This window comes from Paramisgurnus dabryanus, chromosome 8 (genome assembly GCF_030506205.2).
Source record: "Paramisgurnus dabryanus chromosome 8, PD_genome_1.1, whole genome shotgun sequence".
Classification (NCBI taxonomy): domain Eukaryota; kingdom Metazoa; phylum Chordata; class Actinopteri; order Cypriniformes; family Cobitidae; genus Paramisgurnus; species Paramisgurnus dabryanus.
The window spans coordinates 4,660,469-4,685,947 of NC_133344.1; the positions used below are offsets into that span (position 1 = coordinate 4,660,469).

General features: G+C 38.4%; 1 protein-coding gene and 1 pseudogene across 1 annotated transcript; one reads left to right on the plus strand and one right to left on the minus strand.

Moving 5' to 3' along the window:
• LOC135771736 (uncharacterized) overlaps nucleotides 1–24,104 on the plus strand; it is a 35,815-nt pseudogene extending 11,711 nt beyond the window's left edge.
• LOC141282449 (E3 SUMO-protein ligase ZBED1-like) lies at nucleotides 18,601–19,662 on the minus strand. The gene is made up of 2 exons (XM_073815424.1): nucleotides 19,054–19,662; nucleotides 18,601–18,972 (listed from the first exon to the last, which is right to left on the minus strand). Exons 1-2 carry the CDS (start codon nucleotides 19,660–19,662, stop codon nucleotides 18,601–18,603), a joined length of 981 nt encoding a protein of 326 aa, XP_073671525.1.
• Nucleotides 24,105–25,479: the final 1,375 nt, after the last annotated feature.

The following is a 25,479-nucleotide window of genomic DNA, read 5'->3' on the forward strand; positions in this document are numbered from 1 at the left end:
TGCATATGTCCTACGTACCCTGTAAAATTTCACGTAGTTCAAAAGAAAAATGCAAACACAGTTTTTATATTAAAAATAAAATTAGCATCATGAGTAGTTCTTTGATTTCCTATGTGTGAGATGCTAAATGGTTTTGCATGTATGACAAACTCTAAAGTTTGGATTCTTAGTCATTACTCATACATATGTGTGATGTTTTAAGCCTGGATAGTTTTAAAACTTATACCAGGTAACAGTGTTATGTTGTTTCAATGGTGAAAATATGTGCATTATAAGTTCATGCCTAGGAGTGGGTGGATTCTAACCTAAAACAATCTGTGTTGCACAATTTTAGTTCCGATGCTACATCGGGAGGTCATATAATTAATATAGTAGTTTATTTCTGTGAGATGTGTATGACCCCTTAAAGAATTATCACACCCATCTCCTGCATTTCAGGTTTGTGCCTGTATTTAGGCTCAGACACGTCTCTAGTGTCAGGACTCTTAAGGAGTCATAGTGATCCACCTGAAAGGAAAGATGTTAAAATAACAGACAAAGAAACATGCATTTCTAACTTTGGTCAATTTGCATTAAGGCATGGCATCATCTTTAGTTTCCAATGATGTCACTACCACACATCTGTCAATGACAGCATTAGGTTGTTAATTCTTCCTGTTAAGAAGATTTGTATCATTACTTTCTGCAAATTAATTTCAGAGGCCAGATTAAATTGGGAACTTTCTGTTATATTTGACTATGTTGTTTCAGTATAGTCTGAGTGTATAGCACCATAAACTGCACTTGCATTTAAACTGTGAGCATAAAAAATCCCATTTTTGCTATGGAAATTTCTGGATTAACTTTAATTTTAATCTTAAACTTAAATGACTTTACTCTGAGTTGTTCTCAGTACAGTCAGCTCACATGTTTAACTGCAATGATGTCTGTTTATGATACACACTTTTAAACTTTTCACATCTCTGTGACCTGTAGGACTGTAATTCATGATGATTTAACATTTCCCACAGTTTTAACCAACTATAAAAGTAAATTGACTAATCAGATTCAATTAAAGGTGATGTTTCAAACTTATAAAAGAGTTGTTTGGTTTGCTATCTTGTGCCATAGTATTTTCAGTGTTCCTGCAAAGCAAAAAACAAAGCAAAAAACAAAGCAACAAGCAAAAGCATACACATACCCCCGTTTTGGCACGAGATAGTGGACCAAATAAATCTGTATCTAAATCTAAAAGGGTCTTTTGGTAGGTCTGAACCATTTTAGTTTGAAATGCATGAGATGCGTCATTTTTCACCATCTGAGGCCTATTTGGCCATTATAATATAATATATATCATGTGATTATAATATAAATTATATTATATTAAAAATAATATTGATTAAAATTAATTTTATAACTGGTCTCAAGAGCTTCTAGAATGAGAGTAAATTTGCAAAATTGAGAATACAGAATTGACCCTGCAGTAGCAGCTGCATTAAACACGTCCACTAACACCAACTGCTCTCTGTTGTTTCTAGCATGCAATAAACTGCAGCACATGCTGGGTACAGGACTTAACTCATTGCTCAGCTGGAGTTTTTTGTGACACTCTGGAATTGGCACAATTTTCTCATGTTTTAAGCTGAGTTCTCATTAAGTCTTCTTTAGATGTCAGTCTATTTGAATATGAAAAGTAATCAATGAATAGGGCGTAAGGCACAAATTTTGTTATAGATTTTAAAATCATAAACTTTTAGCCTGAAGACATACCGAAGTCTAAAAACACTTTTACTAGCTCCCACTGATTCACTTTAAACAGGAATTCTGTATTTCTGCAGTGATTTCAGGACTCAGCTATAAGCTCTATTTTTATGACTTTCACAATCTTTAGACAATTAGACAACAAATTGCTCTTTAACAATTTCCACAATCTCATAGAGAAACAAAGACTCAGCTTCAACAATCTCTAGACAACTGGACTAAATTGTTTATTTGACAATTCCCATAATCTCATAAAGAAAGGACTAAGCCTAGAACTCTTAACACCGCTGTACTGTATATCATGTTGTTAATCATTGCCTTAAATCACTTTGATTGATTCACAGAAAATAATGATGTATTTTATTTGTTACAACCAAGCTAAAATATTTCCCTTGAAACAAGGAGAAACAGCAGATCTTTTCTGAGCGGGTCTCAGTGGTGAAACTTTCTCAGTGAGATAAGATCACAGGTGTTTTATTGACCATTTTAGAAGTTTCATCATTATCTTGCTGTGCATCAGTCAAAGCTTTAGCTCAGTTTACCTTATTTGCACAATGAGAAATCCTGCATTAATTAAGGAATTGTAATAAAACTTCCTGGTTCCATTCTATCTACACTTATCCAGTTCTGAGTGTTCTTTAACAATATCACTCCTAATCAATCCATATCAATCGATTTGTTACAAATCTCTACCTCCCTACTTGCTTAATATCCAACATTTAGTTCCACACTGCATGCGCTGAACCTCTAACCTCAACAATGCTGCCTTCAATCATTTAAACACTTCCATCTCTCCTTCATTCTCCATAATTACAATTATCTCCTTAACTCATCATGTATAGTATGTAAACAGTATATTTTGCTGCAAGATTAATACAAACATTTGCTCTTGTCATATCAATTATGTAAACCTGAAATTCACTTCTCATATGCAAACGCTTTAACTTACACTGTAATTTAAATGTATTTTACATCTCTTTATTTAAGTTAATTCTTGCTCTGAAGGATTTTGTTCCTGTAAATGTTGCACATGTGCTGTGAACAACAAAATCTCATACAGGGAGTTCAAATGTAGTTATTACTTTATTAATTCAATGTTTACCCTTATTAGAGAACCAGAATAAATTTGGCTGATGTTACTCCATTTTAAGTTAATCTTTTGTTGCTTTCACAAACAAAAGATCTTTGATTTGCTAAAAAGAGAGTTTGTCCTCATCTACACTGCTGTTATCATGCTGTGTAACGTTATTTCCATTAACAGAGTTATTATCGCCTGTTTCGCGCAGGTTTGTTTACATACATGGACGCATCGACTTGGGCACGGAGTTTTCTCGTCTCATCCGACTGGACTTTTATTATTCACGGAGATTCGCTAATACTTTACGGGTTTCCGATATATTTGCGAGATCGTTCCACGAAGCAAATAGATAATCGCCACGGCAATGTTTCCACTTTTAGACTCAAATTTACGACTTTGCGTAATGTACCACGATAACATTTAGTCATTAGTCCATGTAATATTCACTCCTACTGAGTGTAAACACAGGAGATGATGTTTGATTCGAAGCGCGAGAAAATATATTATTTCCTTATCCGCAATGTTATTATTTCTCTGACAGCTGTGTTATTATTCTAATTTTCATGCCTAACCGGATTTCTCCGGACCTTCAATGGGAGTTTCCCGTCCCATTCTACAACATACGGGTGCATTTATGCTCACCCTCAATATTTCTAATAGGCAAATAAAATCAACTTACCAACACAGCTGCAGACAGAAAAATAGACGTTTAAACCTCCTATTTTGCGATGAATGGAATACTCTGTTATGGTTGAAATGTCGCGCTGGAAAGCTTCCTGGAGTACCACGTCACTTGTTCGGGTGTACTACGTCATCACGTCCCGTGGTATACGTCATCACGTCGGGGTCACCAAGCTGTAAGGTACCACCCACAAGCCCAACGACAGATACAAGTGGAGTGGGTGAAGGGGTCTCGTGTTCGTTCCTTCCTCAGCGCTTCTAGAAGAATAATTCCATATCAGGATTAATTAAAATTCTTTTGACCTCTGTATTTAAATTATAATATGACTCCAATTTACTATAGTAAGAATTTAGTGTATTATTCCAATTATCTGTTGATCATAATTTATATATTTTATTATTTATAAATTCCCATAGTCTTAGTTATTCGTTCATTAGGGACCCGATATCGCACAGGATATACGCCGGCCGTTGCGTACATCTCACGGACACAAAATTGCCAGTCTGATCTTAGTCAGAGGTTGCCGGGTAAACTAATATTTTTACGTCTGGCCGCCCCATGCTTGCTCCGATCATAAAAATAGTTATTTTAGTCACGATCATGCAACTTGCTAAGTCAGGTGATAGACATAAATCTGAGAATCCTGGTGAATGTGCTACCTGCTCCATTCAACATCAAAAAACCAGTGTGATCATATCCTGACATACTTATTTTGCGGTAATACCAGACTCCTTCTAATCTACTGGAAATAATAATTTCTGAAAGAATTAAAATAAATCAATACATTGTCTGAAGAATTCAGATGAAACAAATGTAACAATTTATTATACCAGGCAGGTTCCAGCTTAAAGAATATCATATAATACAGAATATGATTCAATTCCAATTCGTTAAAATGATCAACAGTTACAAAGTCATACCTGGCAATAGACACTCTGGCTACAGAGTACTTCCATCATGAATATAATATACCCAAAATGGTGTAGGAAGATTCTTGTTAAAGATTTCTCCCATAATGTTTGAATACACACACACAAAGTGTGGGGAAGTTTCTTGCTAAAGAATACTTCCATAATGTCTGAATACACACACCCAAAGTGTGGGGAAGATTCTTGCTAAAGAATACTTCCCAGAGTCTCTTGCCAAGCCACCTTATATACACAGAATGAGACAAAGAATAATAAAATCTCAAATCAGTATTTGGTTGGTCGGTTCTCGTGACCTGAAGAGGAGCACCAAATGGGACTGTTAACCATCTGTTATCTAGATCTTCTCATGATGTGACACCCCTCGCAGGAGTACAGATTATGTCTTTAAGTTTTAAACTTTGATACACTTTCTCTTAGAATTATAGAAATTAGACCTTTTTAACCACTGCACTATCACCTTTAAATTGAAACCAAACATGAAGATGAAACCTTTGTAGCATCACAACATAGAATGAATATGACATTACATAGATTCAATAGACCTTTAGTGAACTGGAATTTGGGAGAGGAAGTCCTGAGTCCTGGTTATTAGCACCACCTGGGGATTTTATTGCTTTATGGGTATCTCCACAAGCAAACCCAATGCTGATCTCTTGAACAGCTACTACATTTGTTTCTAGTAAGTTTCGCAACTGTGCTAAAGCGGAAACAAGGGTTATTATGATTCTCATTTATAAGCTTGCTGAGATCGGTAGATCTGGCGGTTTTAATAGCCTGTCTGTAGTGTTTAACACTCTTTTTCCATGCTGCACGCCATACCTCTAACTTTGTGCTTCTATAATTTCTTTCCATTTTTCTAGCTGCCTTTTAAGGGCTGCGGTGTGATAGTTATACCACGGAGCTGGCAGTTTTTCTTTGATTCTCTTTTTTCGAATGGGAGCAACGGCATCCAACGTGTTAGAACAGACATTGTTTAGGTTTTCTATTACAATATCTAGATCGTCACAGTTATCTGCTACATGTTTCATTTGGGACAGGTCTGGAAGAGTGCTAATAAAGCTATCTTTAGTGGTGGAAATTATTGTTCTGGCTAGTCGGTAGCATGTTGTGGGTCGAGTGATCCTATCTAGAAGTACAGTGTATGACACAAGGGAACAGAAACTGCATCACTCAGGGTTGCCAACTCTCACGCATCTGGCGTGAGACTCACGCATTCAGCCTCAATCTCACGTTCTCACGCTCAAAAAAGAAATCTCACGCTAAAATAGACATTCTTCTCTGCTGTATTTTTTTCACTCGTTTAGCTTCTTGAGCCCCCACGCAGACCGATCTGCATGTGACGTCTTAGCACCGCGAGACCGATTCAACAGTAAATAGGTGTGTTCGATTTCATGCGGCGCTCTTTGACTTGAAGCAGTGCTTTCCGGTTAGTATTTTTGTCCGACTTCAGCTGGCGCTGCAGGCACGTGACTGTGTCATATGGTTTTTAAGTACCGCGAGAGCGTTTCGAGAGTAGCCGGCTAGCTCAGCCGGTGCAGCTTCTCCAGAGCGGCTGCCCGGAGTTGTGATGACGTAACAGCTTTACGTGATTGGTCGCCTCATTGATGACAACGATCACGTGCGTTTCAAGTTTAATCCAACCTTTAGTTCCACTAATAAACATTATAAATTCATGTTTTAAAACAGGAAAAAACACTTTAATATGCTTAAATATGTTATTGTGTCGTGTAATAAAATAAAAATGAAAATAACAAACTCTATTGATATTTTAATAATATAGGCTTGTTTCCCGTTATTTTCGAGTATACAGTATAAGCAGCAATTAAAATATTCGATATAAAATGTTTCTGGTTGCAACTTTTTATTAAAAGGTTTGTTTTTATCAAATTCAGCTTTTAATTCACTTCATTTGCGATTAAAAACAAGGAAACACGGCGCACACGTCACTACGGCAAGCAGCAGGTGTCCGGCTTGACGGCTCCGTCTTCAGTTCCTCCCTCGACTGCAAGCGGCAAACCTCGCAGATCGGTCTGCGCAGCGCCGGATGATCTCGAACACACTTAGAGACTCAGTATCCCTTTAAATCGATCTCGCGGTCGTGTGATGTCACAAGCCAACAGGTCTGCGCTGCGCCCCATAAAGTAAGAAAAAGTCAAATTGACTCCCAGATGACGAATCAAATCACAGACAGAGGTGCAACTCAATGGAGGACAGCTGCGCGATTCCTCAGAGTGAAAGTGCAAGAAAGATGTAAGTAATTAAACGCTGATTATTGTACAGCTGTATAATGATTAGATTCACAGCTTTGAACTTGTAAATCCGACGCATCGTGCGCGGCACAACGCTTAAATAAGCCCATGTTCGTCTTTTTGCTTAAACTGACAAATTCACATAACATTTGTGAATGTAGCTGTCTTAATGAGTATCATGGTAAACAACTGATTATGTCTTAACCGAATTTAAAAATTTTATTGCATTCGGTCTAAAGCCTGCCTAATAAACACTATCCATTTTGAAGTCATTAAAGTTAAACAAAAGAAGAGAAAATCACTCACTTTTCTTGTCTGTAACTTCTGTAACTTTGTAAAAAAAAAGGATTAATCCATATTTACTTTTAAATAAATTACTTTTTTTGCCAAAAAATCTTAGTGTTGAGCTCTTCTATTTAAGTAATTTTAAGGTTTATTATGGAATTTAGATTTCCTGAACAACTTTTACTAAAATTACTTCTTCATTAAGAGACAGTAAATCAAATGTGAGAAGTTTAAAATGCAGCCTTGCATTATATCTTACAGCAGGTAAGCTCAAAGATGATTTTTTGTTACACCTGACCTAGATAATAACATGTGAATATTAGCCAAAACCAAATTCTTATGAGAGACAGGAGGCTGATGGACCATTTAAGGGCCCAATATATAGTAATTTCCTGAATATAAGCACCATGCATTGTTTTATTCACCATGTTTTATGCAAACAAAAAACAAAACCATGTATTAACCTCATCTGTGTATTATCCTCAGTTTACTAAAACAACCTATTGAATCAGATCATGAGTTGATGATAAAGTAGGATAAATGCAATGCCATGTGTAGTCCTCACTCATGCATTAACCTCATAGATTATGACCTTATAATCAACCATTCTTGATTCAGGGGAGCTTGATGAACTTTCAGCTCTCTTTCAGCAAAGCCCTGATCATAATCACATAATAAATCAAATAGTCAAAGTAACATTTAACAAAAAGAAACTTATCAAAACAAAAAGAAACTTGCCAGAAACACAAAGAAACTTATCAAAACATCAAACATTTGGAAATTAATGTAGTCTGTGTAGGTTTAGATGTTAAGAGGCTTGTGGTGTCCACCGGCCAAAATTTCCAGTAGGCCGCTGCATGCGCATGTTTGGGGAAAAATCTCACTCCAGACAAATCACCAAAGTTGGCAACCCTGCATCACTCTGAGGTGATATTTTGATGTCATTAATATTGAGTCCGAGTCACAGAATTAAGTCTAATGTGTGCTTACAAGTATGCGTTGGCCCTGTCACGTTTTGTCTAATATTGAGAGAATGGGCAGATGATGTGACGCATGTTTTTTCTGTAATTAAGTGTAAATGTTTACTGAACTGCTTTTCTCAACTAAAACAACACATTCCCGTGGGGCATAGAAGATCATTTTATTTCAACATTAGGATTTTGGGACATTAAATGTATTTGGTGTTGTTCATATTTCAAGATGAATAGCAAAATGTCCTGCGGTGTGACTGTAACATTGATGACTCATCAAATGTAAATATTAGTAAAATAAAGCAGATATGTTTGGAGCAGCTAATAAATGCCTTGGCATTATTTTGTATATATTTGCTTAATTATCTTAAATGTGCTCTAAGGGAATTGAAGCGTTTTAGACCATAAAACATTTTTTGTTACATACCGGAAACATCTCCTCACTATCTGCTTGCTGCCTGTCCGCTGATCAAACTGTAAAAAAACGCGATCTCTGTAGACAGCCCAGGCTTCACAAACGGCAATATCAACAAATGGCCAAACCTAGCAGCACAAAACAAAACAAAGTATTCCAGCCAATAAACGACAAGAAGGATTTGGGGGTGGGGGTTGGGCGCGTTCATGAAAGCACGGAAGGGAGGGGGAGGGGGAGGAGTTAGCTACGCTCTGTCTGTTTGAAAACAGTTCAAACATCAACAGGAAGTGACGTCGCACATTATTCGCTTAGAGCGCCTTTAAGTTTTCAAAATGCTAAAAAGTACAAAAATAACATTTACAGTACATTTACTTTTGTAACACAAATGCTGTCCTGCAGTGTAACATAGGATATTAGATTTTTGTAATGGCAGTTACATGGACAGCCATAGGTGTTTTTTAGTCAACCCCCCTACCAGGAAATCCCCCAGATGTTTGGATGTGCTAAAGAGGTTAAAAGGTGAGTGTTAATCTCTTATTAATTTGATAAATTTCATCATTTCTGTCAGACCATGAACGAGTCCATTTTTGATAGTCCTGTGGTGTGACTGATCTAGTTCGAGAAAAAAGAAAAATATAAAAAAATAATAATCATTTTCAGGTTTAAAACAATTAACTTATTCAGTTACTGTAATGTCCAAGCTCAGTCTTGTATAACAATGACTAAAAATGGCTGCCAAGGTGAAAAAGTCCTGTGGTGTGACAGCCCGTCCTGTAGAGTGACATAATTAAGTCAGATGTCTAGCTATATTCTTGTCTGTTATGATTGCAATATTAAACATAAATATAAATATTTATCTGTCTCTATATATATATTAAACAAATATTGTCGAAATTATATATAATATACTTATATTAAACATAAATTTATATCGGTCTTCATTTGTTTGTTGTATGTGTATGTTAACAGTCACTGATCATTGTTTTTAAAGTGATTTTTGACAGTTTTTAGGCATGAGCAAAGAAAGTACAAGGAGCCCTTATGAAAATAAATTTTTGGTGTATTGATTACTATCAGCAAAACCATGGTTTTACTACACTAACCATGGTTTCACTGTCAAAACCATGGTTATTTTGTGGTTAACATGGTTTTACTACAGTAACCATGTTTTTTTTTTTTAAACCATGGTTAAATTTCGTAAGGGAGGTACCGGGAAAGGTTAGCACAGTATGAAGCCAGGCATAAGGAGATGCTTAAGGAGAGAAGGAGAAAGTAAATAAGTTTATAATAGGGAAATTGAGTTGGTAAAACATTCTCTAAGCCGTACACTTGTATAGAAAACATGTAATCGCTGTCTCTATTCCATCAACAGATATCAAGAAAAGAAAGCTAAAGGAATGTCAAATGTCTCTTCACTGGAATCTTTGTTTAAAGAGCTGAATTGATGATTTTAACATGCCTTCAATTATTTCAGCATGATTGTAATGACTTTCTCCTGAGAAACAAGATATTTGTTTAGTCGTTTAAGTTAAAAATAGAAATGAATGGTCTTTATGACTATGTCTTGTTCACTATGTTTTTAGTTCAAATTCTTACACTAAGACTCAGTGGTTCCCAAATCCAGTCCTCGGGACCCCCCTCCCAGCATGTTTTAGATGTCTCCTCATATGAAACACCTGATTCCACTAATCAGGCTCCTTCCAACCTAGCCTGATGAATGGAATCAGGTGTTAAGGAGACATCTAAAACATGCTGGGAGGGGGGTCCCGAGGACTGGATTTGGGAACCACTGCCTAAGTGATAAGATTGTACTGATATGTTGCATTTTCATTAATGTTCAAATGGAGATGCAAATGAATTTGTTTGATAAAAAATATTCGTAGTTTACTGACAAGCTGGGCCATATCGCATTAATTATTGCAGGCGATATGTCCTCGATAATTAATGCGAAATTGCCCCGATTGTCAGCGAACTACGGTTCTGTTTAGTAAATGCGGCTCCATCTGAAAGCAGCTGATGGCGATTTACTTCTAATCAAGGAACCGGCTTTACTGATGAAACACGCATGAGAATCCTCCGATATATATCGCCCAGCCCTACCGAATTTTAACATTTGAGGTTCATCTGTTAATGTATTGTTTTCTAATTTTATATTAATCAGATTTGTACCAGATGTGTGAAGCGGTGCTCTGTATTTATTTGTTCGGGGAACAGATACAGTTGAAATGTGTTGATATTCTGGTAAGATTGACTCTAAGTGCTGGGATATAAGTGATCTTGACATATCACGGCAGTTAACGGACGGTTAAGCCGATCTGTCTGTTTCCTGACCTGTACCCTGGATAGTCAGACTGTATTAGAATTAAGACTATTGGTCAAATTTATACAGAGAATCGCCCTTCCTTCCTGAGACCGATGAAGGCCATCTCTCTTTAGCAGGTCAGGTCTCCCCCGGAAATGCTTCCAATTGTCTATAAACCCTACATTATGCTGAGGGCACCATTTTTCAAGGTAATTGAAGTCATTTACTTTGCACACCTGTTCTGAATAAGCCCCAAATTTGTTTGCCCAGAGTTACCGGAACTGGCCGTGTGTTTTACTGGAAATGGTCCGGGCGGAACTATTTCGGTAATTTTTTGGTTCCGCTGCTTGAAGTCGCTCTGTGACACAGACGCCTCTTAGTACGGCCTACATAAAACACATCCTTACATGGGCACGATAAGCGTTAAACAACAAATGTAGTATTGCAGTTTATAAAATCTCTTATTTTAAATGTTTTATTGGATTTAAAATCCACAAAGGTTTTGGAAGGGATGCCATTACTACAATGGGGGCAGTTCATGCATCGGTATAGCCCAGTTGGTCTCTTAAGCCAACTTTCCTTCTTAGGAGGAAGATCGCTATGTACCAACTTATCACGAAGAGTCTGGGACCTTCTGTAAGAAACCAAGGGAGGTTGAGAAAAGACCTGTTGGTCTCAATGATGACATAGAGTTTAAGTGTTTTTATGATGTGTTTTCTATGTTCTTATGATGACTACGCTTTGTATTTTTTGTTTTTTATTATTTCATATTTGTTACTTAGAAAGATGAAACATAGTTGTTTTCATCTTTAGATAACTCATTTTTTTGCTTTATTGGTTATTTTCATTTCTTGATGTGTTTTGTTTGAGTTTGGTCTCCTAATCCTTTACACTTCATTAGGTCTAATTGATTGTTTCAAGTATGATTTGTTCATGGAATGGCTTCTAACGATGGGCGTGGTTTTAACTTATAAATTGCTGACATTCTCAGCGTGTGTTGCTTTGCCCTGAAGAAGACCACTTGCTGGTCGAAACATGTTGGCGTTTGGATTTTATAAGATGTAAGCCACACTTAATAAAGGCTTTTTATTTATTCCTTCTCCTTTTTGTTATTTTTGATTGAGTGCCTGGGACTTGTGTTTTTTGTCACAGGTATAAGTGATTTATGATAAAATAAAGCAAAGGCCCCAAGAAGCAGTGGGTTACCACCAGTGCATTTTATAACAAATAAGGGGCCTTGTTAGGCACTACGTGAAGTGGAAACCCCCTTAGCTGTTATAAAATGCACTGTAACCCCACTGCTTTTATAAAACGGTTACTTCATATGCATAACGTTAGCAGGATTTCATAAAATAAAACACAAATAAATTGTAATTATATTAGAACAAATATCACTCTTCTGCCAACAAAGAAGTTCCTCAGAATCAAGTGTGGCTGCAACAGAGCGTAGTTTCCAATCCACACACACACAGCAGACAGTCTGAACCGTGGGTTTACCAGGGTATTTTATCACGGCTTAGAACGCGTTTCAACCAATCAGAATGAAGAACCAGAATGAGCCGTTGTATAATATGATTTAAGACTGGGGTGTTTATTTTCACAACATTTATCTAATTTAGGATGCAGGGATAAACGGACGTCTGACTAAAGTGAGTGTTTCTATTTTCTTTGTAATACTAACTTGGCATTTTTGTACACAATAGCATATCTGAGCTGTGTTTTATATGTCTATAATGTGATAGCAATGAGGCCGATAAAACACAGATGTAATTACAGTAAACAAGAGACAAAAAGAAAATTGGTAAAACTAAATAAACATTTAATATGCATACCCTTTTTTAAGTACATGAAAAGATATTTGTACTGCGGATCTGACACCTCACGTTACTGTTTGAATAAAACTTTGCTACACACGAGACCAGGGTGTTATTGTGTGTAACACAACGTTAAGGGTGTCATGATCGATCAAAATTAAGTCACAACCTCAAACTTCGAATTAAAAAATGGGATTGTCGATGCTGCCACATGCCCAAGTCACGTCCGTTCGACTTCTTCATTCTGATTGGTTAAAACGCATTCTAAGCCATGATAAAATACCCCGGTAAACCCACGGTTCAGACCGCATTACATAAGTATCACTGCCCCACTGTTGCTGCGTACTGATTTATGAAACTAAACACCACAGTCTTTAATCATATTTTCATTGTGTCTTTGCTGCATCTGTGTTGCTTGAGAAATGCACTCTGTTGCAGCCACGCTTGAATCTGAGGAACTACTTTGTTTTGCGGAAGAGTAATATAATAAAACAAAGCAGCTGGATATGTTTACAAATGTTGGTTTATTTGATGTGCAATGACCCAGCTGTAATAATAACAGGACTGACACCTGTCTTCTGTCTATATGTGTGAATCTAGAAAAAGATACAGAATATCAATTCTTCATCCTTCTTTGTGTAAATAAGAGTGAAAAGACAATTTAATTGTATCATATTTCTTTCAGGTGTGAAGAGTGATTCATGTTTGGATATAGAAATAACGTCCTCAACATCAAAAGAGCGACTGACAGCACAAACTCTTTCCTGCATCACCTGTGGAAAGACATTCAGCTCACAGAGACTTTTAGAGAGACATGAGAGAAAACATACAGAACAAAAACTCTTCAACAGATCTGAGATCAGCTTTACTACCTTACAAGAGAAGAAACTTCATTCAGAAGACCACAGAGACAAGAAGAAGAAGCAGTTTCACTGTGAGCAGTGTGGGAGGATTTTTGTCTCTTCCCATAATCTAAATGTTCACATGAGGATACACCGTGATGAAAAGCCTTTCAACTGCACTGAATGTGGAAATTACTTCAGAACCAAACAATATCTTAAAGTTCATCAGAGAGTTCACACTGGAGAAAAACCTTACGAGTGTCCTCACTGTGAGAAGAGATTTAGCCGTAAACGTGGTCTGAAGAGACATGTGCGTTCACACACCAATGAGAGACTCTATCAGTGCAGTGAATGTGACAGAACCTTTAGGGATTCAGGCTCTTTAAAAAAACACCAGAATACTCACATTAAAGAGAAACTCCATCAGTGTTCACACTGTGATAAATGTTACTGTCATAGATATCAGCTGATAGTCCATGAGAGAGTTCACACTGGAGAGAAACCTTATCACTGTAGTGTCTGTGGGAAGAGTTTTCGTCAAAAAACTACATTACTATGTCATAAGAGAATTCATACAGGTGAAAAACCTTACAAATGCTCTCAGTGTGACATGACATATGCTTATTCAGGTCACTTCAAAGTCCATCAGAGAGTTCACACTGGAGAGAAACCTTACGTCTGCTCTCACTGTGGAAAGAGCTTCTCTAGTTCATCTAAATTCAGAGTTCATCAAAGAGTTCATACTGGAGAGAAACCTTATCACTGTAGTGTCTGTGGGAAGAGTTTTAGTCATCAAACTACATTACTATGTCACAAGAGACTTCATACAGGTGAAAAACCTTTTAAATGCTCTCAGTGTGACATGACATTTGCTTATTCAGGTCACGTCAAAGTCCATCAGAGAGTTCACACTGGAGAGAAACCTTACGTCTGCTCTCACTGTGGAAAGAGATTCTCTAGTTCATCTCATTTAAGAGATCATCAGAGAGTTCATACTGGAGAGAAACCTTATCACTGTAGTGTTTGTGGGAAGTGTTTTAGTCATGGGTCTTCATTACTAAAGCACAAGAGAATTCATACAGGTGAAAAACCTTTCAAATGCTCTCAGTGTGACATGACGTTTGCCCAGTCAAGTTCCTTAAAATCCCATGAGAGAATTAATACTGGAGAGAAACCTCATCACTGTAGTGTCTGTAGTAAGAGTTTTAGTCAAGGGTCTTCATTACTAAAGCACAAGAGAATTCATACAGGTGAAAAACCTTTTTAAATTCTCTCAGTGTGACAAGACGTTTGCTCAGTCAAGTCACTTACAAGCCCATCAGAGAGTTCATATTGGTGAGAAACTTTAAAGCTGAAGGTATACTGGGGGGTCTGCATGACGTCATTTTTGACATCAGGAGAAAATGACCGTACGCGTTCAACCGCGCATGTGTGAGAACATATTGAGACAGAACACCCACACTACAAACAATTAGGGCGAACTCCCACTATCCAAACGGCGCTCGGGCACGTTTGACCCCCAAAGCCTGGTTTGTTTGACTAGTGTGATTGTTCTGTTCCGCGGATTGGTTAATGGCGTTGCGGCTGGGTTGCAGAGGTGGGCGGACTCGGATCGATAAAAGTACAGTGTGAGTGCGTGCACCTGGGGGAGTATGGAGGGTTAACAATCGCGCTGGGGCATGGTTTGGTTTGGATAATGTGAGTGCACCCTTACACAAAGGCAATAGAAAGCATTTGCACACACACTATTGTTTTTTCTTCTTTTTATTTTCACTTCTTTCAAGAACAGAAAGCTGTGGAGCATTTTCGTCACCTTAATGTTTGACTCCTGGTCTTTGTTTTCTTCTTGTTTCTTCTAAACTTTGTTTGCCATGGTGGATCCTCTACTTTTCTTCACCTATCCTGCATTTTTTCCGTTGCATAGTCCCTCACGGTTTGGTGTCAGTTTACTTTTGGGAGCTTTTTCACTAAGTGAAGTACATAGTACCCGATACTTTTTTTTAGGAACACCTCGGTTGGGGTTCCAAGCGACCTGAGGTGAGACCAAACGTGATGTGAAAACACTGTAGATCACTGATTGGTCTGAGAGAATCGTCACTATCAGTGTAATTGCTATAATGTAAAAGATTAGCTTTACCTTAGTGCTAGCTTGCGGTGTCTCGAGCAAACATGTTGTCATCTGTGCTCTGCTATAAGTTCCCAAACTCACTTTAGCGATGAAAAACATCTACAGGTTGAGAATCAAGAACACAATAACAGTTTTTTTTAGACTTGCAGTTTTTTGGCGGCACATTCCCAACGCGCACGTATGCTTAAATGCAATTTATGAGGCTTAGCGGAGCTCGTTAACTGATGCCACAGGTGTTTTTACAGAAACTGTCATGTGAGACAGAGGTAGTGTTAAACGCGATGTGCAAACATCTATTTTGGTGATCAATTTTAGTTTTGTGTCAGACTGAGAAATAAATGAATGTATGGGAATGTACAACAATGCTCTCACTTGTATGATGTCACAGCAGTAGGCAGCGCACATATAACGACACGCCTATAATCCCTCTCATCTGAAATAATACTAACTCGATGGAAAAGCTAACCAAGCCAAAGTTAAGTGAGCTGACCCGACCTGACTCGCAAATCAGTGCGGCTCTGACGGCCTGGTAGAGTAATAATTTGAATGAGAAATCAATTGTATTGTGTTCAGTCGTGGCCAAAAGTTTTGAGAATTACATAAATATTGGAAATTGGAAAAGTTGCTGCTTAAGTTGTTATAATAGCAATTTGCATATAGTCCAGAATGTTGAATGAAGAGTGATCAGATGAATTGCATAGTCCTCCTTTACCATGAAAATTAACTTAGGCCTAGTCCACACGGACATGGGTATTTTTATAACCGTGAGTTTTTTCACGCGGTTCGGCTGTTCGTCCACACGAAACCGCAGTATCAGGGCACTGAAACCGAGCATATTTGAAAACCCCGGCCAGGGTGAGCTTTTTAAGAAACCCCGGTTACAGTGGTGTCGTGTAGAGAGTAAAACCGGGGGTTTTGCCTTGCGACGTCAGAGTGTGCGCCGCTATCCACTGTGTTTGACGTCAAGATTGTGCGCGACGACTGCTTTGTTGATGATTCTGTGCAATGGCGGACGTATCTTGCTAATAATAACTGTGCCAACAGGGCTTCTAACATGTATACAGATAGATGCTCAGTTATCTCACTATGTTGCAGAACACGATTTGGGTTGTATCCCCGCCTGCTGGTGTGGCATGCTCTTGACAGCGCTTGATAGCGTGCTTCTGCTTTATCGTGTGGATGGATATTTAATTTAAACCGAGCATGTGTGGATGGGATTTTTTTTAGGGAAAACTCCAGTTATAAATATACCCGTGTCCGTGTGGACTAGGCCTGAATCTCAAAAAAACCTTTCCACTGCATTTCATTGCTGTCATTAAATGACCTACTGAGATCATTTCAGTAATCGTCTTGTTAACTCAGGTGAGAATGTTGACGAGCACAAGGCTGGAGATCATTATGTCAGGTTTGCATAAAAATGGCTTCACAGGCAAGGATCTTGTGCCTACTAAGATTGCACCCAAATCAACAATCTATAGAATCATCAAGAACTTCAAGGAAAGAGGTTCAATTCTTGTAAAGAAGGCTTCAGGGCGTCCAAGAAAGTCCAGAAAGTGCCAGGATCGTCTCCTTAAAGAGGATTCAGCTGCGGGATCGGAGTGCCACGTTTGCTCAGGAATGGCAGCAGGAAGGTGTGAGCGCATCTGCACGCACAGTGAGGCGAAGACTTTTGAAAGATGGCCTGGTGTCAAGAAGGGCAGCAAAGAAGCCACTTCTCTCCAAAAATAAACCATCAGGGACAGATTGACCTTCTGCAAAGTATAGTGAATGGACTCCTGAGGACTGCTGCAAAGTCATATTCTCAGATGAAGCCCCTTTCCGTCTGTTTGGGGCATCTGGAAAAAGGCTTGTCAGGAGAAGAACAGGTGAGCGCTACCATCAGTCCTGTGTCATGCCAACAGTAAAGCATCCTAAAACCATTCATGTGTGTATTTGTTTCTCACCCAAGGGAGTAGGCTCACTCACAATTCTGCCCAAAAACACAGCCATGACTAAAGAATGGTACCAAAACACCCTCCAACAGCAACTTCTTCCAACAATCCAACAACAGTTTGGTGAAGAACAATGCATTTTCCAGCACGATGGAGCGCCGTGCCATAAGGCAAAAGTGATAACTAAGTGGCTCTGGGACCAGAACGTTGAAATTTTGGGGACAAACTCCAAGAAGTGACTATGAAAGAATGAGTTGCTATCAGTCAGGATTTGGTCCCGAAGTTGATTAAGAGCATGCCCAGTCGAATTGCAGAGGTCCTGAAAAAGAACGGCCAACACTGCAAATACTAACATTGCATAAATGTCATGTTATTGTTGATAAAAGCCTTTGAAACGTATGAAGTGCTTGTAATTATATTTCAGTACATCATAGAAACAACTGAAACAAAGATCTTAAAACAGTTTAGCACAGGCCTGCACGATTCAGGGGAAAATATGAATCCCGATTATTTATTTATTTTTTGCTTAGAATTGATATCACGATTCTCTGGCACGATGTTTTCCCCCTCAAGTTTATTACACACATGAACCATGACAAAAAAACCTAACTCACAGTACCAAACATAGATTTTATTGGCACCTATTGCACATCACCACAAGCCTGAAAACATAGGCTTCAATGAATAAAGAAAATAAAGTGCATACTGGCCATTTAGATAATGAACATTCAACTGGCCATTCAAGTAGGTTACCAAAAATAGTTAACTTTAACGCACTGCGCTGAACATAGCCCTGAAAATGGCCTTAACTAAAACATCATTAAACATTCTGAGGCTTTAGTGTCTAAATAAAAGGGTCATCAATTGACCATTGAAGTGCAGTATCAAAAATGAATGACTTATTTTGAACACATAGCAGCACGTTGTCTTTAATTGCTGGCCTTTTTAACTAGTTAAATGTTTCTTGAGTCAACTCTACAGACCTGTAAATGAAGGCTTCAATGAAAAAAGAAAACAAACATTCAATTGGCCATTCAATTAGGTTCTAAAAATTGTAACATAAATAAGCGTAAATAAAACACAAATCTGCCAACCTACTAAGGCATCAGTGACATAAGAAAATGAATATTCATTTGGCCATTACAAAAGAGTAAATTAAATTTTTAAATTCTTTAAAAATTCTTTGGGACATGGGTCTCTCACATGACCCTATATGTGACACTGAATATGGCACTTAAAGATTCCTGGCCAGAAACACAAGTCTGTCAACATGCTCAGGCTTTAGTGATGCACGGTGGCATGTCACAATGTTGCCCCCTGTACTGAACAGCCGATCAGAAGGTGAACTGGTAGCTGGAATGCATAGGTATTTTTTCACCAACACAGACAACCGTGGATAAACATTGCAATTTTGCCGCCACCAGATTAAGGGGTCATCTTCACTGTCGATGTTACATGTCAGAAGATATGCCTCCAGCTCTGTGGACACTGCTTGCTCTAGAGAAGAGGACTTATCGTCAATGTCTTGTGCTGCTTTGAAGAAACTTCCCAGGGTCTTTCTGCCCTTCTTCATGGGGGGTGCTGGGGAGGCTATTGGCTGGGGATTCTGCTGGAAAATAAATTAATAATCTCAATTAATATTAAGTAACAACTAAACAATTTTATTGAAATGTGGCAATGACCTTACCATAGCTAAAGTTATGCCAGTCATCTCATCTGTCAGTCTTGCTCTAATTGTGGCTTTCCTCTCCTCACTGACGTAGTTCATCTTGAACCTAGGATCAAGGGTTGTGGCCATGTCGAGTAGATCCTGAGTTTGGGGATCACTGTACTTCTCTTGCAGATATTTCAGGATGTTTGACTTGACTGATTTTGTGAATTCTGTGTCATCATCTTGCACAGCCAAAACAGAGGTTTTGAAAAGGTGAAGAACCGGCTTCACAGAGGATATGCTGACATCTAGTTCTCCAGAGAGGGCATCTGTGAATTCAGCCAGAGGACTTAGGGTGTTGTTCATTCCCTCAAGGACTTCTACGTCCTGCCATGTGGGTACTAGGTGTCTAACCTGTCGATCATTGAAGACCTGTGATATTGCTGGAAGCTGTTCCAGAATCCTCTGAATCATCTCCTGCCTTGATCCCCATCTTGTTGGGCACTCTGTTTTCAGTTGATGCTCTGGGAGTTTGAGCTCTTTCTGGACAATGGCAAGGTTTCTCCTCCGTAGCCAGCTGTGACTGAAAGTGCTAACAATCTTTCTGCAAAGGCCTGTGACACGGTTAATTCGTGGATCTTTCATGGCATTTTTTAGGAGAAAAATACAACAAATCTGAATGAGTACAACACAAACTATTTCTATGTAGTCTCACAAATAAAAAAATTTATTATAATATTATTATTATTAGTAGTAGTAGTAGTAGTATTGTTGCTGTTATTTGTAGTAGTAGTATCATACTACTGCTATTACAAATAATAATAACAATAAAATAATACTATACTACTAGTATAATAATAATAATAACAATAGTAATAATAATAATAATAATACAATACTACTAGTATGTCCTACAGGTCAAGGGCTAACTTGCTAAAACACACCCACACACAACATAACACACACACACATACGCACACGCCCGCACACACACACACACACAGCAACTCACCAATTGCCAGATGTAGCCTATGGCCAAAACATTGGAGCCTGGTCCAGTTGTTGATGGAGATTGCCTTCACTATGTTTGATCCATTGTCTGTTGTTATACATGCCATTTTCTCCTCTTCCAACTTCCAAGATGCTAGTGCATCCTTCAGTCCCTGTGCCAAGATCTCACCTTTGTGGTCATCGGGAAAATAAGCAGTTTGTAGGCACTTGCTTTTCATGGTGAAATCAGTCGCTATGAAGTGGACAGTTAGGCTCATGTACGGTTCCATCGTACGGCTGGACCATAAATCAGTCGTTGCTGCAAAATAATCTGCTTGCTGCACTTCTGCCTGAATTACAGCTCTCACTTTATTGTACATAGCTGGCAGTGAAACGTGTGAAAAATAGTTGCGGGAGGGTATTGAGTAGCGTTTGTCCAGTGTATAGATCATCTTACGAAATCCGTCACGTTCTACGGTGTTTATTGGAACCATATCTTTTGCTAGATAGTAAGCAATCGGTTCTGTTATTTCCTTACTCTTACTGGAGTTATGTGGATATGGCATCGCATTGTGCAAGGTGTCCGTAATAGACGTCTGCTTTGTTGGACGACTTTCGGATTTCTTGCCTTGTACGGCTTCATCATATTGCACTTTGTGGTGACGTTTGAGGTGTTGGTAAAGATTTGTTGAATTACCTTGCGGCGCTGCAACGACGGCAAAGCATGCCTTGCAAATCACATTAGACTGGCCCGTGTCGTCTTTCTTGTACCCGAAATACTTCCACACCACCGAATGCGAGCCTTTTTTCGGAACGAGTTCCGTGGTTGGCGGGGTCTCGTCACTGGTAACTGGGTTTTCATCATCCATTTTTAATCCTGTCGTGCCGCACTAGTCTAGTTCTGTGATGCTGCAGACTTTCTGAGGTACCGCGCTCGCTCCACAAGTGAAACACGTGACTAAAAGGCGCTTTGTCATTGGCTGAGGGTGAAACCCTGAACTCTGTGGAGCGCTCACATAAAGCATTTGTGATGCAGTCGGCTCGTAAAATAAAGTGCGAATCGAAGTCATTTCAAAATTAAATCGCGTACATGGTCGAATCGAGATCGCGATTTTATAACGATTTATCGTGCAGGCCTAGTTTAGCAGCAAACTTTGTGAAAACTAATATTTATGTATTTCTCAAAACTTTTGGCCACGACTGTACATGTTCAACACGGGTAGCTGAGTATGCTTTGAAGGCTGTCCGAGCCGGACACGGAAAAAAGTATACCCCGCCATTAAGTCTGCTCTCACTGTGGAATAAGGTTCTCTAATCCATTTCAATTCAGAGATCATCAAAGAGTTCATACTGGAGAGAAACCATAAAGGCCGAGGTATACCTTTTTTCCGCGTCCGGCTCGCACGCGTCCGTGCAGCTTTCCAAGTATACTCCCCACGGCTACACGGGAATGGCCGCGTTTGACACTATATGCAATACAAATGATTTCTTATTCAAATTATTACTCTACCGGTCTGTTAGGGCAGCACTGATTTGGCGACATTTACAGTACATTAAAACATTATGATAATTGAAGAAAAGTAACCAATCCACCATTGCAAACACAGTTTATAACAAACAACAAGACAACAAAGAGCTGGAATCAAACATTATGATAACAAACATGCTCCACAGCTTTCTGTTCTTGGAAGAAGTAAAAGTTAAAGAAGAAAATCAATAGTGTGTGTGCAAATGCTGTCTATTTAGGGCCTGAGCACACCGGTGTGTGAGGACCCTATTGTTCTTCAAGGAGTTATTATTATTCCTTTGTATAATTGTTTGTAGTGGAGTATCCTGTCTAAATTTTCCACGCGCATGAGCTGTTGTATGTGGACTGTATGCGCACTGTCTGCGCAGTCTCAAATTTTGGGGTGCATGCGGTCGGTCCGCGTAGCCAACCTCGGACCCTCCTGATGACGAAAATTAAGTCCCTAGTATACTTCCGGCTTAACACAGTATTGTCTGTGGGAAAAGTTAATCAACAGTCAAACTTTGTAAAGCACCAGTGACCTTAATAAGGTTATGACACCAAAAACAGTTTTACATATTATTAAAGAGTAACTAAACCCTAAACCAACTTTTTTAGTTAATGATCTGTAAGAATGATGCTTTATTAGTGCTGTTCATTGATTTGAGTAACTTTTTTCACATTTGGGTATAAAGTTTTTAAATACTACAATATATGGTGTAAAAATGCCTGACTGCTGCCCTCCTCAGGTCGATCGGTGGCTACTGAAGTTGAATTTTCCTATTGGATGTTGCGGTACTAAGTTACTTAAGCCATACGGTGTGACATATAGCAGGTTCAAGCTCGCCTCACCCTTGTTACGATCTCAGCACACCCTTGGCAAAATTCTCCATTTTAGAGGCTGACAGCAGCAGCCCCCAAATCAGCCCCTCCCTCCGTTCGTCCCCTCTATCTCCATTGGGGTCTGCCCAATTTTCTTGCATTTTTCAAATATTGCCAGTGGGTGGAGTCAGGCTCTGACCTGGGGCCGGTTGCATGTAAAAATATTGGGTGTGAGTCCTACGTCGGGCTTAGCTACGTCCGACATTGTGAAAAATATTTACGCCTGTTGCACCATCTGAATCTACGACCAAATGCAGTTACGCTCAGTGTAGATGATGCACACCCCAACGAATGCGTTTAACACTGATATTTAAATGCCGTTCGCGTTTACTATGGCAAAAATGGTACACTAATAGATGACATATGAGAGCTTTCCCCATGTTTACCAGTGCGCTCTCCCTCAAGATGCGTGCGTGTAGACTCAAACACATTACTGTATAACCGCTCTAGTTTCAAACAAAATTAAATTAAAGCTTTTAATAAGTTCTCTACAGTGTCTTTGTAAGTATTTATGTATTTTATTATATAATTTATTAGGGGTCTCTCTACCATGCATGAAAGCACATTGCGTATCCTGTGCACGCGCCAATGTCTTGTCACATTTCATTATTTCTATTTTGTTATAGAAACAAAGTCAATACTTCATACTTACTCCTACCCTTGACTAGAGGTAAGTTTAAAAGTGCAGTGTGTACATTTTAGCGGTATCTAGTAGTGAGGATTGTGAATTGAAACCAACGGCTCAGTCTTCCGTTCACCAGAACGCATAGAGAAGCTATGGTAGTCGCCAAAGGACAAACATGTTGTTGTCTAAGACAAAATAAAAATGTGCTTTGTAGAGCAGTTTGTTCGTTTAGTGCTACTGTAGAAACATGGCGGCATGAAATGGCGACTTCCATGTGAGGGGACCCGCTGTGTATGTAGATAAAATCGGCTCATTGTAAGGTAATAAACACATAACTGATAATTGTGTAAGGTATTTATACACCACTGATAATATAGTTGTGTATATTATATTGCATTTCTGTCAAGAGGTCCTTCTAAAAGCTGCACACTGCACCTTTAAGTCTCAGACGTGCCCTACGGCTAGATGGTGCAACAGGTGTTAATTCTACGTCCGATATAAAGTGCTTTTTACGTCCAGAGTAGTCTTACGACTGGGTTTACCGCCCAGCTGGTGCAACTGGCCCCGGGGGTTTAGTTACCCTTTAATAGTAAAATAAGAACAAATAATCAAATGATGAGCAATATCGCATAAATTCAACAGAATAAACACACAAATAAAATAAAACTATGCTGTTCAGGTTTTTCAAATTAATCTAACAGTTCTGTATTTTGGAGGTAAAGTGCCAAGCTGGTAAAGAGTGTATGTGTCTGAGAGCATCCATACTGTTCAGAACTATATACATTAGTGTTAATTCATGTTGTTTTTCATATTTTATTTACACATTTATCATTTTTATCTCTTTTATAAACTATTTTTTATGTGTCAAACTTGTTTATTTTATATTGTGTGCTGTGTGATTTTACATACTGTTTTCAAAGTTTTAATGTCATGGGACCACATTGTCATAAATTGTTCATTTTAGGTGGTCACGGTTCAGATCATTTAGTAAATGCTTTGTTCATTTTTACAATGATTATGTCTCCTGACTTCTGCTATAGGCCTATTCTCTGTGCTGGTAAATTAAAGTTTATATAATTATTTTGTATTTTGTCAAGTCTTTTTATTCTTTCTAGGAAAGTTAAAGGATCTTTTATTGCATTGAGATTATCTTGACCAGATACACAGTGTGATATGTTAGCACAATAGAAACGAACTGCATGAGCTTGTAGAGAGGAGTAAAGACTGCGACTGAGAGGAACACCACTATATTTTGAGAATATTGTGCATATTTTTCAAGCATTTCACAGTTTCACTGCACAGACACCATATATTGTATAACAGGTTTATTTTACTTTATTAATAGTATTTTAATGACAATCACAGTTGAATGTAATGTTGTAATAAAAACGGAAAAATGTCTTTATAGGTATCTATACAGATGAAAATAAAGGCTTTAAACTTCAACTGCACTTTTAATTTGCAGATTCAAGAGAGAATAATTTAAAATATTATTTTAAGTTCCTTTAATAAATGTGTTTATTTTACGGGAGAAAAGGAAACTGTAGAACTCATAATCTTACAACAGAAGTTATATGATAAAAATTGAAAATAACAACCTACCAGGGATGATTTGGATGACCAGGGTTTTGCTACTGTATTTTTATATAAACATATGGCAATCAAAACAGCTTTACTGCATGTTTATTTTTCATAAGGGAGGATAAGTAAACTTGATTATGAATTTAGGTCATATATATATAAAGCTCCCGACTATAAAATGTAGGTGCAGCAAATTTCTTATCGTAGGCTGTATGACTCATCTATGATTAACGGCTAGTTGTGTAAATTTTACATTTAAAGGCAGGGTATCTGATTTTGAAAAAATGCTCATGAACCCACCATCCAAAGTCACACCTGACCAGTAGCGGAGTGGCCATCGGGAGAGTCGGGACATTTCCCGGTGGGCCGGTAGTGTTTTGAGGCTGCGAGGGCCGGTCTGATAATAGTTATACATTGCAAGTTATATATAGTGGCGGCTGGTCACTCTTAAAGCTGGCCAGAGAGGAAAGCTACTTTAAGATGTTACCAAAAAGTTAAATATATAGTGCAAATTAATACAAAATAAAATCATTAAGTTGTACTATATTTCACTGTTAGTCATGTTATAATTTATTTAAAACAATTAAAAATCAAAACTGAGTTTGTTGTGTGTGTGTGTGTCATGTTTGTGTGTCTGGGGCGCACCCCTAATGAGTGTCTATGTAGATCAGGAAAAGGGTAAAAACATGTGACCTGAGGCTGAGCTCTAAGTGGCTGGTTTCGGATCCGCCCTGGGGCGCAGGACTGTGCGCCCCAAACACTCCCACTAATGTTGTAAGCGAATCAATATTGCTTTGAATGTTTTTTACCTCCTGTGATTGGATTGTTCTCAGAGTCTCATAACCGCGTTGGAGATTGCTGTGTTAACTGATAGCTA

Bases quoted from the DNA above. Each gene is read 5' to 3' on its own strand.
- LOC141282449 (XM_073815424.1), bottom strand. From the start codon at position 19,662: ATGAAAGATCCACGAATTAACCGTGTCACAGGCCTTTGCAGAAAGATT. The intron at 18,973-19,053 runs GTAAGGTCATTG...ATTTTCCAGCAG, and splicing joins CTGGCATAACTTTAGCTATG to AATCCCCAGCCAATAGCCTC.